This window comes from Cryptomeria japonica, chromosome 1, assembly GCF_030272615.1.
Source record: "Cryptomeria japonica chromosome 1, Sugi_1.0, whole genome shotgun sequence".
In the NCBI taxonomy this organism is placed as follows: domain Eukaryota; kingdom Viridiplantae; phylum Streptophyta; class Pinopsida; order Cupressales; family Cupressaceae; genus Cryptomeria; species Cryptomeria japonica.
The window spans coordinates 119,181,657-119,202,904 of record NC_081405.1 but is presented as its reverse complement, the minus strand read 5'-3'; the positions used below and the strand labels follow the sequence as shown (position 1 = coordinate 119,202,904).

Genomic DNA, 21,248 nt, shown 5'->3' with positions numbered 1-21,248 from the left:
AGGATCTTAACAAGCAAATATGCAGAGATTCTAACAATGAAAAATTTATGCAGGAATTGTGTTGCAAAGTAGATGTGGAGTATACTATAAATTTTTTGAGGAGACCTGAAAAATCAACTGGGATGGTTATAACGATGCTTTATGTATGCTATGGACTTATCACACCGAGGAAATGAAAGATATAGAAATGGACGACATGTTTATTGATGTAAAGAAGGAGCTTCTTATGGTTGCTTCTAATTCTAAGCTTCAGGAAATGCTTATCAAAAAATATAAACAAGATGATGTTTTCAAGTCTTTCCATCATTCTAAGAAATTGTAGCTGAAGATGTGGTGCAGGGAAGGTATAATCCCATAGCTGGACAAGATTCGAATCATGGTGTCATTACTGCAAGAATGACAATTCCTTCATGTGAAACTGGGGTTCCTGCATGTAGAGTGTCTGACAACAATGAGGAAATCACTTCAATGTTTCCTCCTCCTAGGGCTAGTACGCGATTTGATCCATTCACAATATTTTTGTGCTTTTGTTTCATGTAATTACTCTTGTTAAATCACAACCCTTGGGTGTCTACATGCCATTTTTCATACATGGGTAGTTTTTATGGGCTCTTTGTTCACAATTGTCTTTCTTTTCCAAAAGGTTTTCAGTATCCAAATATTCCGCCAAAAAGAATTAGCCAAATTACAAAAGCAAATGTGGCAAAATTTGAAAACTATGCATCTGCATTGGAGATGTGAAGGTCATTGCACTTGGGAGCAACTACTACAGTTGTCAGGTGAAAGAAGTGGTAGAGATTGGAAAATATACTTGGATATTGAATAGATATAATGATTTTTGTTTGACACTTAGGAGAGAACTTATTGATGGATTGTACATTTTGGGGAATGGGAAGAATCTTGATGACTATTCTATGCATGTTAAAAGAATTCCATCCCTTAACTATTACTTCTATTCTTGACACAATTTCTGTCAAACTTGATTAATTTATCTGAACTTGTAAAAAAATGTAGAGATTCCATAAAGTAGCTGCACCTACAAATATTACAATTTCAAAATATGGAGTGCTTAAGTCTTAAATGACACAAAATCAATGATAGAGATCATAAATAGACTTGCTATGATAGTCATGATGGAAAGCTACAAAGTATAAAGGAGACATATCATAGTCACATGGCAACATACAAAAAATGTAGTCATGCTTCACATAAGAATCAAGGAAATCAATTCATTATTACATGGGGCGACAACATGATCAATGATCACAACTAAAAAGCAACTATACAAAATAGGGAGAAAAACTAAGAAATAGTTATGAAGGTTTGAAGAGTTTCCTCCCTCAAAAATAATGTTGTAGAGAAACATAGTCTAAGCACAAAGAAGCAATCAAAATCAGTTTTGGCAGTCATCCATAGGTAGCATCTAGGGGCATTAAATGATAATCCTTATTGTTGAAAGTCAAGGAAAAGATATGAGAAGATTGATCCAAGATCTTGCTGGTAAACATAAATTCAAAATGACAACCAAACATCAATGTGATAGAGCTTAAGGCTCAAAGATCACAATGACTTTAATGATAGTCTTTGTCAAAGCATGATATGAAAAACCCAAGAGGAATTGTAGTCATAAAAAGTATTGAGACACAAAGAAGTTAAAGCTCAAAAGGGTAAGGCAAATATAGTCATAAAATTCATCTATCCAAAGGAGCAATAGAGATTCCAAGAAACACAAAGCCACCATCAATGAGCTTCCAAAGACCATTAAAATGCATAAGGGTCACATGTAGTCCTATTATGACTTTCATTATGGTCCTTCCAGGACAGACCCAGTGGTGACAAAAGAGATATATGAGGTCATGATCAAGTCTACTCAAGGTGTAGACAAGGTTAGGATAGTATTAGGACAAAGTTACAACCATTAAGACAGTAAGAGAAACCATAGAACGATCATAAGGGAGATTTATTCAATGATTTAAAAGAAGCACTCAGCCCCACGAGACAGAGAAGAAATAGTTAAGATATCAAAGAGAAGAACACTCAGTTAGCAAGAAGAAGGAGATCGTTATCTTTATAGAATAGAGGTCATAGAGAAGCACACACTTAGGTACGATCAAAGACACTCTAAACATTGAAGAACAAAGCCAATGATCAAGTAATGAAGGTCCAGACCTAAAGAATCTACATTGGACATCACAACTAAAGAGAAAAATAGCTAAAGGCATAAAAGAGATATGTATTGCAGTGCATACAGGGGTAGTTAAGCCGATTGCTTAAGAGGGACAAGCAATATAATCATGGTAGTAATGGTATATTGATTTACAAGTCTAAAATGTTTACAAGATAAAAGTAGTCAATCATTTTTATTGAACACTTGTAAACAATAGAGACTGTCTATTGATTTTTTATATGAATGTTTTAGTAAGGTCTCTTTGTTTGAAGGGTGGACTAGAACAATCTAGAGCAAGATTGAGCAACAATGCCATAAGAACAAGGATTGCAATAGTCATTAAGATGAAAGACTCTTAGTAATCTTACAGTCGTGAAGCCAAAATGACAATAGAAAAGGACAACTATTTGCAATCAACGCACAAAATAACAATGCAAAGTCACAAGGGATTCTCAACCTTAAAGAGCAGCACTGTCAAACCAAAAGAGAGTAGCACACTGAAGTTTCTAGAATTAAGTAAGAGTTTGATATTTACATAAAGAGTCTGTAGCGTCGTAAATTGTACGCACTCGCTAGGGTGGTACAATTTCACACCTAGTTTAGCACCCGCCTTAGTGCATTTTACATTCTGCATTGCATTTCTCCTTTAGCACTTAATTAATCAAATTAATTAGGTCTAAGGTCCTATTTCATCATTCTCTACATCATAAAATTGGGCCCTTTCACTAAAGCGCGCCCTTCGCATTTTATTCCTCCAATACATCACTCAATCAAAAACCCTAATTAAGTCCTATTTCAAACTTGGGGGCTTGGTTTCGGGGTCAAAACATCTCGAAATCACCTGTAACTTCGGGATTCTCTCTAAAATCATCATATCCAACGGCCCTGAAAATTTGGTGAAAAGTTGTCGGGTCCGTGGCGCCCGGAGTGCACATGGTCCCAGACATTTTTCCCGAAATTTTAGGAGCATGATCCAATCATAAAATAAAGCTTAACCCCAAGAAATTGGTGGGAAATTCAATCTCTAGGTCGGCCAAAAGATGAAATTACGACCTAGGGTTTCCTACATAAAAGCTCTCTTTCTTCATTTGAAGGGATCCGATTTTTATTTTCAGGAACTTCATATGCAGCGAAAGAGCAGATCTTAGAAGACTTCAACAACATTCAACATCATTCTATCAAGCATCTATCAAATTCATTCATTCACTTATGGCTTGGAAGACATTGAAGAAACAATAGGAGATTACCGACTGAAGATTGGCTTGTACTCCTCCCTTGAGGGTTGGGTATGATTTCATATTGTTTTCATGTCTTTGTATAAGCTTTGATACATCATTTATTCATGCTTTAGATCACATTGCATCTTGATTTAGAGCATTTACATTATCATTTACAAGCAATTAGGGTTTACTTTCTAGGTTGCTCTAGTTTGCTTTCTTGCATTTTAGGACCTTGCACACACACTAGGTCTGCACACACAATACATTTTACAAAACAACTTGGCTATTCATGGAGGTGGAAATCACCGAAGCGGGGGTTTGACTAAGGCAAAACCCTATATAGCCGCCCATACACCCTTTTTCAGATATCATTGCAGGTTTCGGGATTCGGACGACGCCGCGGGATACAGATCCGGAGAGAGAAGGTCGAGACAACACTCTGTGTCAAGTTGTAGACCAGAAGACTGGGACAGGGGCGCTGGGCGCCCTAGTCCCTGGGATAGAGGCGCTGGGCGCCCTGGTCCTCCGGACAGACAACTTACAGACAGCTTCTCGACAGTGTTTCAGAGTGCAGAACAACAGTTTCCGGTGCAATTTTCAGGACAGTGGCGCCCGCGCTCCCGTCCCGAACATTTTTAGTCCGATTTTGACTTCGGGTACACATCTGCATTCTTATTTCATCCTTGTATTTATAGCTGTTCATTGTTTAATCTCAATTCTGCAATCTTGTTATTAGTTCATACTTGCATTTTGGGATTAGGGTTTGAACTTGTATCATTTTAGCTTTCAATTTCAACAAGGGAATAGAAATCCTAATAGATATCCCGTGGCTCTCTCTTCCACCAAAAGAAGTAGCCAATTGTGCGATATCTCTAGGCTCTTTCATATTCCGTAATGTGTGTCAAAAGGTAGGATTAGGGCATGCTAACCTAGTCTCGCTTTTTCCCCTACATAGAGTCATACTTATCAAGATAGTAGCCCAAATGATAGTCTAACACATAGAAATAGAGCCTTCTTAAACTGTAGATATAATGGTTCTTCTTGTCAATAACAAGAGCATTCATGGACATATAGCTATTTCATGTCATGGTTAGATAAAGAGTAAACATAAATGAGCAATTACTATTGTTTTTATGGTGGTATTGTTTTTGGGGTTTGTTGTTGCCCTACTATCGACTATGGATAGGGGTGGGTGGATTCAAAGATCCTTCCCTGATTCTTCTCTCCCAAGACCTTGACTCCCTACTTCATAAATTGAATTTGAGGGAACCCAACTGATATAGGAGGGCGTGCCAATGATCAATTTCCTCTCTAGGTGGCTAGTTTATCTGATACAAAAATTTCATATTGAATACAACCAAAAGATACAAAAATTTTATTCGAAGTTTTATAATTAAAAAACACAGAAATGTACGGTCCCTGTGTTTGTCAATGTCTTCCTTTGGTCTTCTTCTACCGTGCATAGTCTGTAGAGTGTAGATAAAGACCACTTTCTGCTTTCCTATTTTTTCCATAGCAAAGTTTTGATTACAACATTCCATCTATTGGTATGGTTTCCATAGCTCCTCTTACTCCCGTCGATCGAAATTTTGATTTCCCACTATTTTTTTTCCTTGGTGGGAGTCATTTTTTTTTGGAAACAAATTAGCCTCTATTGAAATCATTTACTTGACATTATGGTCTTAGGCTTTAGAGGTATTTTTTTAATTTATTCTTTAAAGAATTCAAAACCTTTTAAAATTTCCATTATGACCTTGAAATCTATATAGGTTATTTTTAATCTAGATAGATGAAAAATGGGTGACAATTAAAAAGGGGCAATCTGCAATAAAAAATATAATGCAATTTTGATAAACAGTAAGATGTATATATACATATATATTTATTAGAATATATATATACATATATATTTATTAGAATATATATATACATATATATATACATATATATACAATTAGAATATTTTTAATTTTTAATTTAAGATAATATAAAGAATAATTTAAATATTTAAGGTAAAATATTTATTTTGTCTTCAAAAATTGTTTAAATCCAAGTGAATTTGTTATACTTTTATTCTCATTATATTTTAATAGAAATAAAAATATAATATAATACATCTGCTAATAAAATAATTCATTGTTTATAAATTAAAATTATATTTAAATAATAAATAATTTACAAACAAAAATATTAGGATCAATTTTTTATACCATTTCCACAAGTACCTAATTTCTTTAAGAGAAGAGCCAGACAATTATCTAGTCATTTATTTAGTCATTTCTCTATCATCTATCAAATTAGTCATTTATTTGGTCATTTTTATTTGTGTGATCTCACTCGATGACCAAATTAGTCATTTATTTAGTCATTTGTAGCTTTGTTGTAAAAAATGACTAAAATTTGGTCATTTTTACTTGTCGTGACTAATTTTTTTGGTCACGTAGTCATTTACTTTCCATATTTCTACTAGTGATACATGCAAGATACAAGGCATACATGTGAGACACATTAAAAACATGCAAGACACATAGAAGACACATAATCTTGACACACAAAGGACACATAGAAGATATGCAAGACATGGAGCAATTAGAAGACAATCATGATTTGTATATACTAAAGAAAACAAATACTCCATGTCAATGAGGTAAGGAGAACTCAATATGAAAATAAATCTCAATACAAAGCATTATCCCTTGAATATAGAAAACACAATGAGAAAATTAATCAATACATATAAAAAAATAGATACAAGAAGACATATGTGAGATATCCAACAAACACAATGCATGAATATAATTGATGCAAACAAATGATGTGTACATGATTGGCACTATCTTGCTTTGTTGCTAGGTTTCATGCACATTACAAAGCCCCCATGGATATTACAAGTTGTGTTATCCTAGATGACCATTGATGCAAAAACATGTCTATGAATTCCACTGGCCAACAAGTTGTGTTATGTTGGGTGATCCATAAACTAACACAAAACAATCACAAACTACCAAGTTGCATTATGCTAGGTGATCAAGGTGAATCATATGAATTCCAACAAGCCGCATTATGCTATATGATCACAAATTATCAAGTTGCATTATGTTATATGATTAATTTGAACCATATGAATACCATTGGTCAACTATTTGTGTTATGTTGGGTGATTTATAGACCACCAATGCCTTAGGGAGCATAAAAAACAATAACAATCACAAGCTAGAAAGTTGTGTTATGCTAGGTGATTCATAGACCACCAACACCTCAAGGAGTGTTTTTTCAACACAACCCCACCATAAAGGGGGTACATCAATGAAAACAACAAATAAAAAGGAGTTCATATACCCCCTTAAGATTTTAGCATATTTCTATGTTGATATCTTAAAGAAAATAAGGGGATCCTTAAGAAATACACACCTTCAAACACCAATTGTCCTTGCCCCCTAGTGTATAGGAAAGGACAACCACACCATAGACTATATGTTTCTACCTAAGATAAAGTATGATTTCACATAATATTGTACCACCATGAATGACAATAAGCCTCCATATAGAGCTACAAATCTCACATAGTGAGGAGCAACATAATAGACAAGGGTTTAATTGATGATGATGGGCAAAGAAGAAACTTAGTATCACTTATCATGTGAATGATACCATCATTAAGGAGGTCCTATGTTTGAGGAGGGATTTGGAATTTATTTATTTATTTATGTCTTGACTATGATAATGAACTTCATACAAGGCTATTGCATGCATGCAAAATTTGTGCAAATCAAGGGGACTCAAGAATGACATGTAGGGCACATTAGAAGCCTATTGTGTGGAAATATTGGCACTCACATTTTTTGTGTTGGAGTTGTATTTACTTAACACAAATATGGGAAAAGTGATCCTATACTAACATATGCATTAACCTAGGTCAATCCTTCTCTGATACAACATTAGAGGAGGTGAGTGGGCTTGACTTGTTGTCCAGAAGGAAGAGCCAATGTTGTCCTAAAACTAGTTTTTTTTGTACGTATTTTATATGGATTTGATTGAGTGTGTGCAATGAAGTAAGCTAGTGATGATAAAATTGAACAAGTTCACTGGAATGTAGAAGGTACAAGATAGAAGTGTAGAAGAGAGAGCCATATTTGGGAATGGAATGTTGAGAAAGAATCTATGAGAGAAATTACGAGTTGATTGGGTAGGATAGAGGAATTGGGTACTGGGGTCAAGAAGGTTGATGCAAAAGGAAGTGTCAAAAATCATATCAGGAGGTCACTAGGTTGTTGTCTTTAAAATATGCAGCAAAACCAAGAGAAACTAGCGCCTAGCTCTAGTGTTTGAGGGTTTTTCATTGATCTTGAAACATAAGATTGTTTGTTAATGTTTTCTCTATATTAATTTTTAACTTTTGATCATCGTCAATTTTTAGATCCAAACTTGTACACACAAAAAGAGGGGGGGAAATGATGGTGTTGTATAGGGGCTTGCCTAAGTCGAACCCCATGTTGGAGTTCCCACCTCCACAACAATAATGATGATTGATAAAAAAAATCATGTACTTCCTGAAGAGTAGAGGTAAATGACTAATGATGATGCTAAAATAACAATGTTTACCTTAGGTGTGAAGCCATTTGCTTCCACACAAGGCATTGAATCATTGATGAAGTGCTACAAGTGATAGCACATAACATGATAATAATAGAAGCAAAATTACTTCAATTTTAGGTGACATCATGTTTGATAGTGTCCTTAAACTTCTCAATACTTGACTGATCTTGATAGCTTGATATATATAAATAGATTGCATAGATAGATTTGATTTCTAGGGTTCTTAGGCTTTCAAATGAGGTAGGGAGTCACCTTTATATGTGACTTGTAAAGACCTAGTACTATATACCCTAAAATAACCTTTATTTTTTGTTTATATCGAAACTTTACTATCTTATTAATGTTTGATAGTCTCAATTAAATACTCAAGTTTCACAATACCAATTCAATCTCTTCTATCTTTTAGGATTCACTTGTTCTCTTATAGAACATTTCAAAAACATAATCATACAAACAATGCCTCCATACTTCAAAGAATAGGTAACATATTGGCTATATGGGCCAAATGAGGACATGAGTAAAAATATATACTTTGGCTAGAGACTTCGACTCAATAAGACTGATTCAAGTCCCAAGTCACAAAATAGTCACAAAATGCCCAAAGTATTGATTGGGGTTTTTTTTGTAAGTCTAAAAATATCTTGTATCCTTCCCTGGATTTCAAGCAACCATCTTGTTACAAGATCACTAAGGATTTTGAAAATACTAAAGGACCTTATATCATTTCTTGGGTTTGGAACTTTGTGCCAAGTACAAGTCCAATCCTCCTTGAGGGTTCTTACAAGTATCTAGAGACTACCATATTTTATCTTGATATTTATTTTAAAACGTTCTTTTCTTCCATAATCAAAAAATTCTCTTGAATTATTAAATCTTGTATTATTAATCTTTCTTAGACATGCCCTAAACCCATCCCTGAATGTTTGGGTTTGAGAACATCCTTCATTTTCCAAACTACCTACATATCCTACTTGAAAATAGGATCAATGCATAAAATACGTAGTTCTATTTTTTACTCTAAGTTTGATGTGAACTGTTGTGTGGGTGCACAACCCTTTCTAAGGCCCTTTTCTGAAAAAAATTCGTTTGTGATTGCTACCCATGAGGGGAAGCAATAAACATGAGTAAATAGTCACGATGACTGTTACTCATGTCCTAAAATTAACTAATTCCTAGTTCCTAAAATGACCTTACAAATGACAAATAAAATCATTTGAAATCGTTTTGCATTCCTATCACTTTACTAAGTTTTGACAAGTGTGATTTAGTTCATTTGATTCAATATTTTTAGATCATCAATTCAAGGGGGATTACACACCCCTTGGATTTATTAACAACAAGATGTCCCTTATCTCTCCCCAATGATTTAAAGGGACAATGCCATTAGTACTATTAATGCAACTTTTTTAGGCTATAGATGTAGTAGCTCAAGCACAATGATATTAATTGTAAACATGAGCTTGGGACATCATTTATACTGAAGAGTGCTAATTTTCTATTTCAATCTCTTGTGTAATTGTTCTAATTAAGAAATGAAAATAAATCATACTAAAACTAAATTCTTGAAGAAAAAATCTAACTACTTTGAAAATATTAAATTCAATGATTACTAAATGCTGAAAATAAATTCTATTAATACAAAATGTTTGAAAAAGAACTAGTGACTTGAAAGGATAAAAAAATTCAGTTGAAACTAATTTATTAAAAACAAATTCAACTAGAATTAACCACTAACAAGAAATTAGTTTCGAAGTGACCACTAACTATTAAATTTTAAGCATGGGAAAATCACTCATTACTTGGGAATTCTCTTTGGCCTAAGCTTCTAGCTTTCTAATATGTGGAGCTAGTTTATTTCAAAGCTGAAAAACAAAATTTGGAATTGGGGAAATAAATTTATGTCTCTAGCTAGCAAAGTTCAAGTTGTGAACAACATATTCCTTGCCTCTCATATTTTTTATTCATCTTGTTGGATGCCTTCCAAGAAGGGATATGAGGACTTAAATAAAATCAATCGTCAATTTTTGTGGTCTAACAAGGATGGAAAAGTTGGTTTCAAGGCTACTTCCTAGCTACATTTCATTTGGCCTAAGGCAAGGACACAAAGTATTTGTCTTGTTGCTAAATGGATTGTCGGGGTTTTTTCCAGAGATGAACCTTGGAAATGTTTGATCTGACATTGTATTAATCTTGCTGGTATCAAGAAGAAAGGGTATGATGTTATATGGGTTGATAAAATACCTCTTGCTCCATATTTTTGTTCCAAAGCATCTTTTCCTCTTCAATCCATTTGGAAAGCTTGGCAAATAGTTTGCAAGATTTTAAATTGAAGAGATTGTTCCTTGTAATATGGGTTCAATTTTGCAACTTCTTCCATTTGGTGGATTAGGCTAATTCAGTACCATGATCAACCCCTTGTTGTTTCTTTCCCTAGACAAGCTTATTACCCTTTTAGAAAAGGAGTTAATCACTTTGGTGACTTATGGGATTTTAATTCCTTTGACTAGTTCTTTTGGGAAAGGTCTAAAAGTTTTTTTTAGCTTAACAAGAAATTTTAAAGTTTTTTTGATTTTTGTGATATCTTTGGTTCCATTGGATTTGGTTATGAAACTTTGCACTCCCTTACCATGTGATTTCTGCAAGGATTGGTTGTGGTTGTCCAAGTTCCCTTTCTATTTTTTTCCTCTTAAGTAAATTCATTTAAACATCCTACCAAGCATGGCTTTAAATCCAAGATTGAATAAAAAATGGAGATGTAGGCTCCATGAAAAAACTTCGTGACGCTGAGTAATCAAATATGGAGGTCTCGAGCTAATGCTAATGCTCAAATGTTGGCTAGGAAAATCCTACATTTCAAACTACCGGTTGGGGATAGGTTGAAATGTATGATCGTTCAACCAATCAAATGTCCATTTTGTCAACATAAGGAGAGCTTAAAACATATTTTTTGGGACTGTTCTTTTGCTAAGATGAAATGGAAGGCTATCTTCAACTACTTCCCTGCTTTCTTTGAGCTTGGTTTGGTCTAAAAAGTTGCTATTTTGGGTCTAGGCATGTATAATAATGTGGTAGAAAATATTATAACACTATGTTTTACTTAATATTTGGAAATACATTTTTTTTGCAATTTTCTCTACTCAATTGGTTCACCAAGAGACAAAAATTCTTAATTTTTACTCAAACTTCTTGTTTCAAGTTGTCTCACTTTGTTATTAAATACACTCCAAGGAGTTGGCTAAATCCAAATTGCTATTGGACAAAATTAAACTTCAGATTCTCAGGCTTCATAAAGAAGACTTTTTCTATTTAGCCCGATTGCAAAGATACATTAAATTTTGAATGTACGCTTTATATGTTATGTTGCCCATTTATTGGTTATGATTATGTGAAGAGGTCTATTTTGAGTTGCAAACTTGGATTTTTTTTTTTTCTTTCTATTATACCTTGTTTGAATTTGTACTCTTGTATAATGTCTAAACAATTGTAATTATTGTTGGCTATGAGATATTTAGTTGTTCTTGCAATTGTTTTAGTGGACAACTGTTTTGATATTGATGGTAGCCTCTTTACTACCGTCTTATTGTAACTATTTTCATTCTTGCATTGTTTTCAATTAAAAAAAACTATTAAATTTTCTTGCAACATAATTATAATGAACATTTCTTTCTCTAAAATAAAATTAAACCATGACTAAATATCAAATGCCTTATCGAATTAAATTTAAGTATCTAGTACTACTTATTTGAAAGGGGTTCTAATTACATTGGAAAGATAAAAAATTAACAAATAAGTCTAACTACTTTTGTAATCCAACTAGTATTAAACACTTGCGAAAAACATTATTACTTATAAAGATAAAATTCAATGAATACTATTGCTTGAAATAAATCTAATTACTTCAGAAATAAATACTAATTGAAATTGAGCTAATACATAATAAATAAATGCTAAAAGGCTAAATACTTGCATATAAAAACTTTACCTATTTCATTTCTTAAAAATAATAAAAAATAATTTAAGTTAATCTACTTTTATTTGTTTTTGGAATTGAATATTTTTTCTATTTTAAAAAAAAATTATAACTGATAAAATTAACTAATTCTTTTATCTAAATAAAGCTAACTCCTATGAAATATTAATTAATCTAATTCAAATTCCTGCAAATAAACTAATACTTTGCGCGTGAAATTTTTTTAGTACAGAGGGATTTGAAATAAAACTTTATGAAAAAATAAATTCCGTTAAAATTATTTATTTTTCTAAAATTTCCTTTGATTAATAAGTGATTCATTCAATTTCCAAGCTAAGATTCATTAGTCACTTACAAATAAAAGATGGCTAAAACAATAAAATTTTCATTTAACTTGAGAAGTACAATCTAATGTACAAAGGTTTTCTTTTCCTAAAAATTCTTTGGGTTTTTTTAGATTCATTAATTTTAATATCTAAGGTCTTGAGTGAAGTTTTCATAAGTTGGTTTCCATTCATTCCCAGTTTTAAGAAGAAATTAATTTTGAGTTTTTTTCTAATTAGATAATGTTCTTAATGCTCATCCAAAGTTTTGATCCAATCTAATTTTCTTTGCATGATAAATTTAACTAATAGTAATGCTTTAAAAAAAATCTAACTTATTTATCTTTTTAATTTTTCAGTATAAAATTCTTGAAGATTATTTTTGTAAATAAATGTAACTTACACAATATATATTTAACTAATTATAAATGAATTAAATGATACTAATTATATAACTTAATCATTCAATTTACTTTTGCAATACAAATCTAGTTAATAGTAATAAATTCAATTATATTTATTTTGAGAAATAAGGCTACAAATAAGTGTAACTTAAATAAATTAAGTGCTTTTAAGACTAATAGATTCAACTATGCCAAACTCTTGAAATCACCTTTTAATATAAATTTAACTATTATTAGATTTGATTAATTTTCAATTGCCCTTGATAATTAATATTTCTTAAATTTTTATATAGAATCTATTAATCTTAAATTTCTTTTTCAATATAAACTTAACTAGATCATCAATTATTTTAAAAATACCTTATTTCTTTTCTTTAGTTATTTAATTTTTTTTAACTCACTCTAGTTACTTATTGATTTATTAAATTACTTTGTTAATATTATTTATCTTTTAGAGATTAAATCAATTCTAAAAATTGAGGGAAAAGAGGTATGAGGAAGAAACTGTGCGAAAAACGGAGCGAATTGTGCGAAAAACTGCAGAGCAAGTTTGAAAAAATCTTGACGTCTATCAGGCAAGTTGCCTGATGGTGGCGTCACCACCTGCGGCCGCGGGTGATCCCGACGGCTCCGGGCAACACCTGGCACCTCGGCCCGCTTCCCCAGCTCCCTCCTCTACGGCGCGTTATGAAGACACAGGCGATCATAATGGATCGCGCGTGCAGAATTTACTTGATGGTTGCAATGACGGTGAAGCCGGTATTGCACCCACCATTTCTCGACCTAAATCGTTTTCTGAGGCTGTGGCTTCCACGGCTGGTTTCAATGGTAAAGCCAGGTTTGATGTTATCTCCCCTAGCTCGAATGAAGCGCCATCAGAAGCTAGTAAGAGCCCCTCGGCTCCCTCTGTATCTCTTTCTATTATTCCTAACTCTGATATGCTGGATGAAATATTAAAGGAAAAGAATAGGCTGTGTAATCTCGCAATTTTCTTTTCGGCCACTGAAATTGATAAGTGCCCGCCAAGGAAATTTATGGATGATTGGTTTCACAATTTCTGGAATAATAAGCTAGGTTACCATATTTTGTTCTGTAGACAGATTCAAAAGGGTCTGTATGTTGTATTTTTTGTTAATTCGGAGGCTCAAAAGGAAGTCTTGAAAAGACAATTCTGGTCTGTGGGTGCATCAACCTTTAGGGCTCTTGCATGGTCGCTGGATGTGCTCCATGACGAGGTGCTGGCTTTAGCTGCCCCCAGATGGGTATTAGTTAAAAACGTTCCGCCCTTTCTTTGGCATTTTTTGCCTCAGTTGATGGAGCCGCTTGGAAAAACGATCCGTATGGACGAATCTGCGCGGCTTGTCCCCAATATGGACGCTAGACTGCTCATCTCTCTGTTACCTGGCAAAGAAATCCCTGAGTCTATTGTGGTTGATATTGCGAATGAGTCTTTTACCTGTCCTCTTGAGGTCTTGGGTGGTCTGAATGCATGCTTCCTTTGCCGCAAGGAAGGCCATCTTAGGCGTGATTGTCCTATTATTAAGAGGAATCTTCCTAGAAACCCTAAAGTCATCCATACTACCCCACCTGTTAATGATGGAAGCCCTTCTGGCGTCCAGTGTACCCCTCCTTCCAAAGAAAATACTGATGCAGGTACTAAGGTTAATAATGCATCCACCCCGACCAGTGCCGTTGACAATAGTAACCCTGTGTGTTCAACCTTGTCACCGGTTTCCGACAATACGCCCCGTGATGTCTCTGGCCCCACCGTGGAAACCCAACCATCCCTTGTGGACTTTTCTGGCATTGATCTTAATTCCGATGATGGTTTTATTTTGGTTCACGATAAAAAAAAGCGGAAAGCAAATCATGGTTCAGGGATAAGGAAAGAGGTGAGTACTACTAAGAACATGCATAATACTAATACCCACCTGGGGGCTGTCTCTACCACTAACCGTCATGTGAGTGCGGGTAATCTTGGAAGTAACAATATCAATTCGGGGAAAGAGACTGTCATCTCGCTTTCTGCTACCCGATGTTCTGGAAAGAAAAAGGAGACTCCTCAAATTTTTTTTAAAGAGATTGAGGATGGATACATGCTGGAAGTCATTCCAACGGGTCCACCCATTGAAAGCCAAGCTGTTACTCCCTACATGGATGTTGACTCTGGTTCTGTTAAAGGCGGTAATTTTGCGTCACCTCAGCTTAACTAAGTTCCTCATGAATTGCTTATCTTGGAACATTAGGGGGCTCGAGTCTCCTGACAGGAAATTTGTTATTAAGCGGGTTTTATCTTCTCAGCAGAACATTGATTTTTTTATGTTACAGGAAATTAAATCTACTGGTTTTAAATTAGATACTAATCTTAATTTCATATGGAAGGATGCAGTTAAATTTTACACAAATCATGATAGAGGCAGGGGGGGAGTCGCCATATTGGCTGACCCTAAGTGGGAAAAGTCCATCGTCCAACATGGCTGCTCCCCATGTCAAAGGGCGGTGTGGTGTATCCTTGAACAGGACCACCTCCCCTTTGGCATATGCTCTATTTATGCTCCTAATGATGCCAAAGAAAGAGGTAATTTGTGGGACTGGTTATGCTCCCTGCCAGAAATCCCCTGGTTCTTTGGGGGTGACTTCAATATGATAGAATCGCAGGAGGATAAAATTGGTGGTAATTCGTTTAATTGGAATAATAATGAGTTGGATCACTAGAATAGATTCATTAGTACCAAGAACCTTTTCGACCCGCTGACTGGTAATAAAGCCATCCACCAAGGCCTTTGGCACACCTGGTGCAACTTTCAACAGGGTCCTTCCAGGATCTATTCTAGACTTGATCGTTTTTATGCGAACAAATTCTTTTTTACCTTCATTCCTTGTGATTCTGGCAGCATCGTTAAAACTATTGCCACTACTCTTTCTGATCACCACCCTATTCTTGCTCGTGTTAACTTCATTTCTACTCCTACCAATCCTTCCCCCAGGAAGCACAAATTCATTCTTAATACCAGTCTTCTTATGGACGATGACGTCCTGGTTGCATTGCAGATTATCAATGGTATTAATAAACTTAATTTTCGGAATTGTTCTAAGTTAGATATGTGGCTATACAATATTTCTACCTGGACGAGCTTCCTTCAAACGATTGGCCAAAAGAAGGCCAAGGACTTCAGGTTTGCTGAAAAACAGTTGAACATTAACTTGCAAATCGCTGAGTATAATGTGCAGGCCAATCCTTCTGATCCCAATCGGCTATCCCAGGTTCTTGCAGCCAAAGATGTGCTTAGAAATCACCAACAGATTAAGATTAGGGGAGCTAAGATTAGGTCTAGGGCGCACTGGTTACAGGTGGGTGACAAAGGTTCTAAGTTTTTTTTTAATCTCCTTAAGCACAAGCATTGTAAAGAATACATTGATATGCTATCCATAGATGACCAGGAGATCTCCGACCCTTATGCTATATCATGTGTGTTTGCTGACTACTATAAAACTCTGTTTTCTTCTGATGATTCGATGGAGGCCGATAATTATAGATCCAAGTGCAGGTCGCTTATCCCCACTAAGCTTGATCCTAATGATGTCACCAGGCTGGCTGAGCCTATTTCCTTAAGTGAGATTGAGGCTGCGGTTCTTGCCCTGAATAATGATAAGGCCCCGGGTCCGGATGGTTTCCCTGTGGAATTCTATAAGGCTAACTTAAACTGGATTAGTAAAGACCTTCTGGATTTATATAATGAAGCTATTTCTAAAGGCTCCCTAGGACCAGATATTAATAAAGGCACTATCAAGCTGCTCCCTAAAGAGGGCAATAAGGCTCTCATCAAAAACTGGAGGCCCATTACATTGCTCAATGTGTCATATAAGGTTCTTGCCAAAGTCCTTGCTCTTAGATTAGTCGATATTCTACCTAAATTTATTAATCCCTCATAGACCGGCTTCATTAAAGGTAGGTATATTCTTGAAAATCTGATCACCAGTTGGGAAGCCATGGATTGGGCTAAGGCTTCCCAACAGAACGCTGCTATGCTGCTTCTTGACTTTGAGAAGGCATATGATAGAATTGAATGGAAATTCGTCTTAATGATGTTGGAAGCCTTTGGATTCCCCCCTTTTTTTTGCCTTGTTGTTCAAACCCTCCTGAAGGACGCCTGTGCTACTGTTGAGGTCAATGGTATTCCCTCCCCCTCATTCCCCCTTAGTAGGTCTATCCGACAGGGGTGTCCGTTAGCCCCTGCGTTATTTGTCATTGCGTCTGAAGCTTTATTTTTTATCCTCAGAGATTTTTCTGTTTCCCCTAATGTCAGAGGTATCTGCCTTCCTAATAATGAAGAGCTCCTGAATTGTCAGTTTGCAGATGACACTGCTCTTTTCTTCATTCTTACTGAGAATAACTTCAATGCTCTTAAAGGTAAATTGGATCTCTTTTGTTCTGCTTCGGGAGCTCGTATATCCCATGCCAAGTCAATATGTCTTGGTTGGGATGAGTTTCCTCCTGAGTGGTTTGCTAGTTCTGGCTTTTTATGGGGTGGCCCTAGTAAAATTGTGAAATATCTGGGGATACCCTTTTCTGTGGACCCCTCCCTCAAAAATATGTGGCTTTGGAACAAGGACAAGATCCTCAATAAGCTTAATAAATGGCACAATAGAACTCTTTCGCTAGCCGGTAGGATCCAAGTTTGCCAAAAAATATTATCATCATACAGTATATATTACTCGTCTGCTTGGTTGTTTAGCAACTACCAAATTCAAGAAATTCAAAGTGCTATTAGAACTTTCCTTTGGTCTGATGGCAAAGGTGTTAAGAAGCATCATTCTGTTAAATGGTCCTGGTGTCATGTTGATAAGATTCTCGGGGGACTTGGCCTAAAGGATCTCAGAATTCAGGGTATCGCTCTCTCCTCTAAATGGATATTTCACTCCCTGGAAGGTAATAACCCTTGGAAGGTTCTTGTTAGACATAATATTGAGAGAGGGTTCCCCAGGAAGGCTAAATTTTGGAAAAATCTCCCGTTAGGTGATCTTCTTCTTGGTGACTTTCCTGTCACTATTCAAGGTTCGGCTGTGTTTAAGTCAATTTGGAAGGCTTGGGATATTGCTAAGAAACACTTATCTAATAAGGACAGTTATTATAAGGACCAACTGCATGGTGAAAGGTCTATTTGGTGGAATCTTATTGTTCATGGGAAGCCCCTTGCTCTTTCGCAAGGATGCTCTGCCAAGGCTTGGGCTATGAAAGGGATCCAGCTGTTCGCTGATCTCTTTGAGTCTGATCACCTTCTATCCTGGGAGACTATCAAAAACAAGTTTAACATACCTGATTCTCAAAAGAAGACATACAGTATGATTCGATTGGCCGTCAGAAACATTCCTACAATGTGCCATGTCGACTCTCATAGATATCTCCATTGCAGGTGGCCGAATGGTGTGGTCTTGTCAAAAATCAAAGCCAAGGATATTTATGCTGTTCTCAATCAGTCTCATGATATCATTAATCATGTTAACAAGGTTTGGTACTCTTCTTTAGATGTTAAAGTTTGGAACAAGCTATTCTCTCTCTTATGGAGGACACCTATTGAGCCAAAAATTAATTGTTTTAAATGGCTGGTTTTACTTGATAAGCTCCCCGTTAAATTTTGCAACTCTGACTCTGATTTGTGCTCATTGTGTAGACTCCCCGAAACTGGGAGGCATATTCTATTTGACTGTCTCTTTGCCAAAGAAATATGGGGCATGTTTGGAATTTTCTATCCGTTTTCTGCTAGTATTCTTGATATTATCACTGGTCATATTTCTGGTATTCCTAAAGTTGCTAATATGTTCTGGAACATGCTTTCTTCTAATATTTTGTGGCAGCTTTGGATGTGTAGGAATGAGGAGAAATACCAAGGTAAGCCAAGGGCTCTTACGGAGTTTTCCAGGAAACTCACACACTTTAAAATTTTCATGCAGGTTCAGGTTTCTATGATTATGGAGAGGAAGAAGTTGAAAAGGTTTCTCAAGGCGGGACAGGCTACGTTCTATTACTATGAGCTAAAGAATGGTTATATGTGGCGAAGAACCCTTGAAGACTTACGGGCTTTTGAAAGTGCGTGCAATAAACTCAAGGAAGAAATCAGAAAGAGTGCTAATATGAGGATGGATGAGATTGCTTTACTCTCCCAGGTGCAAGCTCACAAAAGTATAATCTGGATGGAAGGCCCTCTCGGTTGGACTGCCTGGGTGGACAATTTCTGGGATGCTCCTCTTTAAGTTATATTTACTTTTTCTCCATATATGTACTAAAGTGTAATTTCCGGTGGTGACTCATTTTTTGATGTACTCGTTCTGAGCTGTTTTGGGCTCCTCTGTTGAACTCCTTATTATCAATATAAAAAATTCTAAAAATTGTGAAATAACTACTAATTCATTTTGTAATATAAATCTAACTAATAAATTTAATTATTTTAGTCTATCCATGAGAATAAGATATTTTAAAAATTACTTTTACAAAATAATTAATTTTAAGAATACAAAATTAAAATAAAAGATACTTCTAATAAACTTATTATATCTGTTTCCATTGTTAATAAATGCTTAATTCCTTTAAAAATAGAGTTTTAACTAATAAATTTTATATATGCTTTTTCTAAGGAAAAAACAAACAAACAAATAAATTGCTATTTATGTCTATTTTCCTATGGAAAATAAATCATTCAAATTTAAATCTTCTAATAACTAGAACTAGTACTTTACTTATTAGAATTATCATTAAAATGTGTGTGTGAAAATGAGAACAATAAAATGAAAGCTATTTAACAATCTAACTACATAATCAACAAGCAAAACACTCAAGATTGGATGATAAAAAGAAAGCTAAAAAGATAATTAATGAGCAAGAAAATGCAAACTTAATAGCTTCTTTTGATGAAGATTGTCATTTGATTTGGTTCGATGTGTTCTCGATTTCTACAATTCCAAGGGTGCTTGAATGTGCTCCTTGATTATAAGTATGAAAATTAGGCTAAAAATGGATGCAAATGGATGCTAAGTGGGTATGGATGTGCAAACAATGAGTAAACAATTCAACATTATGATGGTATGAAAATGAAAGTGGATGGATTTGTGAAGGAAAATGAGGGGATTAAATAGGCCAAGTTAGGAGAAGAGGAGGCATGAAAATGAGACACTTGTCCTTGAGATGGGCAAGTGTCATGAATGGAAATGAAAATTGTCGTTGAGAAGGGAAAGTGTCATGGAAAAGAATGACATGTGTCCTTGAGGACACATGCCTATTTGGGAGAGAGACACCCAAATAAGAAGGTTCCCTTTCAAATATCAAGATAATTCATGGATGGAAATGACAAGTGTCCTTGAGAAGGGAAAATGTCATGGAAAAGAATGACAAGTTTCCTTGAGGACACATGCATATTTGGGAGAGAGACTCTCAAATAAGAAGGTTCCATTCCAAATATCAAGATAATTCATAGATGGAAATGACAAGTTTCCTTAAGAAGGGCATGTGTCGTGGAAAAGAATGACAAGTGTCATTGAGGAAACATACCTATTTGGGAGAGACACTCAAATAGGAAGGTTCTATTCCAAAATAAAGATATTCCCAGATATTAGGATATTTGAGATATTTTCCCAAATTCTAAAAGATTTTCCAAAATTTTATGAAATTCAAGATATTTTGGGAATATGCACACATATGGGAAGGGAAAGAGGATAAGGTTGACTAAAACCTATGGTTAGCCAATGGGTAAGGTTTTAGAGGAAGGGTTAGATGAGGGTTAGAGGAGGGTTAAAATTAGGAGACATGTAAGAAAATAGAATTAATTTAATTAATTAATTACATAATGGGAAAAGGAGGAAAGGGACAAAAGATGAATTAAATAGTCAAATTATGCAATTGTATTTAATAGAAGAAGGAGGTGGATTTAATTAATTAAATGATTATGATTGACAAATAATTAACTAAAGGAAGACTATAGCATAATTCATAAAATTAATTAGCTAGAAAGGGGAACACCAATTAATTAAATAATGCGTAATTATTTAATTAAAGGCATTCGAGATAGTTAAACTAAATTAATTAAATTAATCAAATTTAGGTGTCTACATTTTGCTCCTCTTCGTGGTGGTGCAAAATTAGCATTAGTGCAAAGACAATAAGACACCAATGACTCAAAGAATAGAGAGCGAGAAAAATGCCTGGGTTGAACTGATGATGGATGAAAGGTGGGTTAGTGACCCCCCATAAAGCGAAAAGATATGTGAAAGAAGAGTGAATACAAATGCAACAAATGATATGCATGAAATGATCATGGAGCATGAGCACCCTTGAAAATGGGTTAACATGCAACAAGCACTTATTCTGATTTAGCATTGTATATGATGCACTAGGGTATGAGGAACCAATGTGAGTTCATAACCAATGCATGGATTGATGCAACAAACAAACACAAAAAGTTAGACCAAAACCACACAAAGTTACAAAGAACTTTGTGGGAGATGATGCTATAAAAACCACAAGCAGAAGATATGCCCCAGTGTAACATGAGATAGTCGAGACCTCATGAGAGAACA

The 21,248-nt window shown here is 35.0% G+C and overlaps 2 protein-coding genes across 2 annotated transcripts; both read left to right on the top strand.

The window, feature by feature from the left end:
* The first annotated feature begins 13,267 nt into the window (after positions 1–13,267).
* Positions 13,268–16,613, top strand: LOC131856648 (uncharacterized). The gene is made up of 3 exons (XM_059208503.1): positions 13,268–14,864; positions 15,292–15,382; positions 15,575–16,613. Exons 1-3 carry the CDS (start codon positions 13,268–13,270, stop codon positions 16,611–16,613), a joined length of 2,727 nt encoding a protein of 908 aa, XP_059064486.1.
* Positions 16,614–16,670: 57 nt separating this feature from the next.
* LOC131856642 (uncharacterized) lies at positions 16,671–18,932 on the top strand. The gene has a single exon (XM_059208496.1). It carries the CDS (start codon positions 16,671–16,673, stop codon positions 18,930–18,932), a length of 2,262 nt encoding a protein of 753 aa, XP_059064479.1.
* Positions 18,933–21,248: the final 2,316 nt, after the last annotated feature.

Coding starts and splice junctions, on each gene's coding strand:
- LOC131856648 (XM_059208503.1), top strand. CDS start 13,268: ATGGTGGCGTCACCACCTGCGGCCGCGGGTGATCCCGACGGCTCCGGG. Junction 14,865..15,291: donor CTCTGGTTCTGTTAAAGGCG/GTAATTTTGCGT, acceptor GCTCCCTGCCAG/AAATCCCCTGGTTCTTTGGG. Junction 15,383..15,574: donor TTTAATTGGAATAATAATGA/GTTGGATCACTA, acceptor TGATTCTGGCAG/CATCGTTAAAACTATTGCCA.
- LOC131856642 (XM_059208496.1), top strand. CDS start 16,671: ATGGATTGGGCTAAGGCTTCCCAACAGAACGCTGCTATGCTGCTTCTT.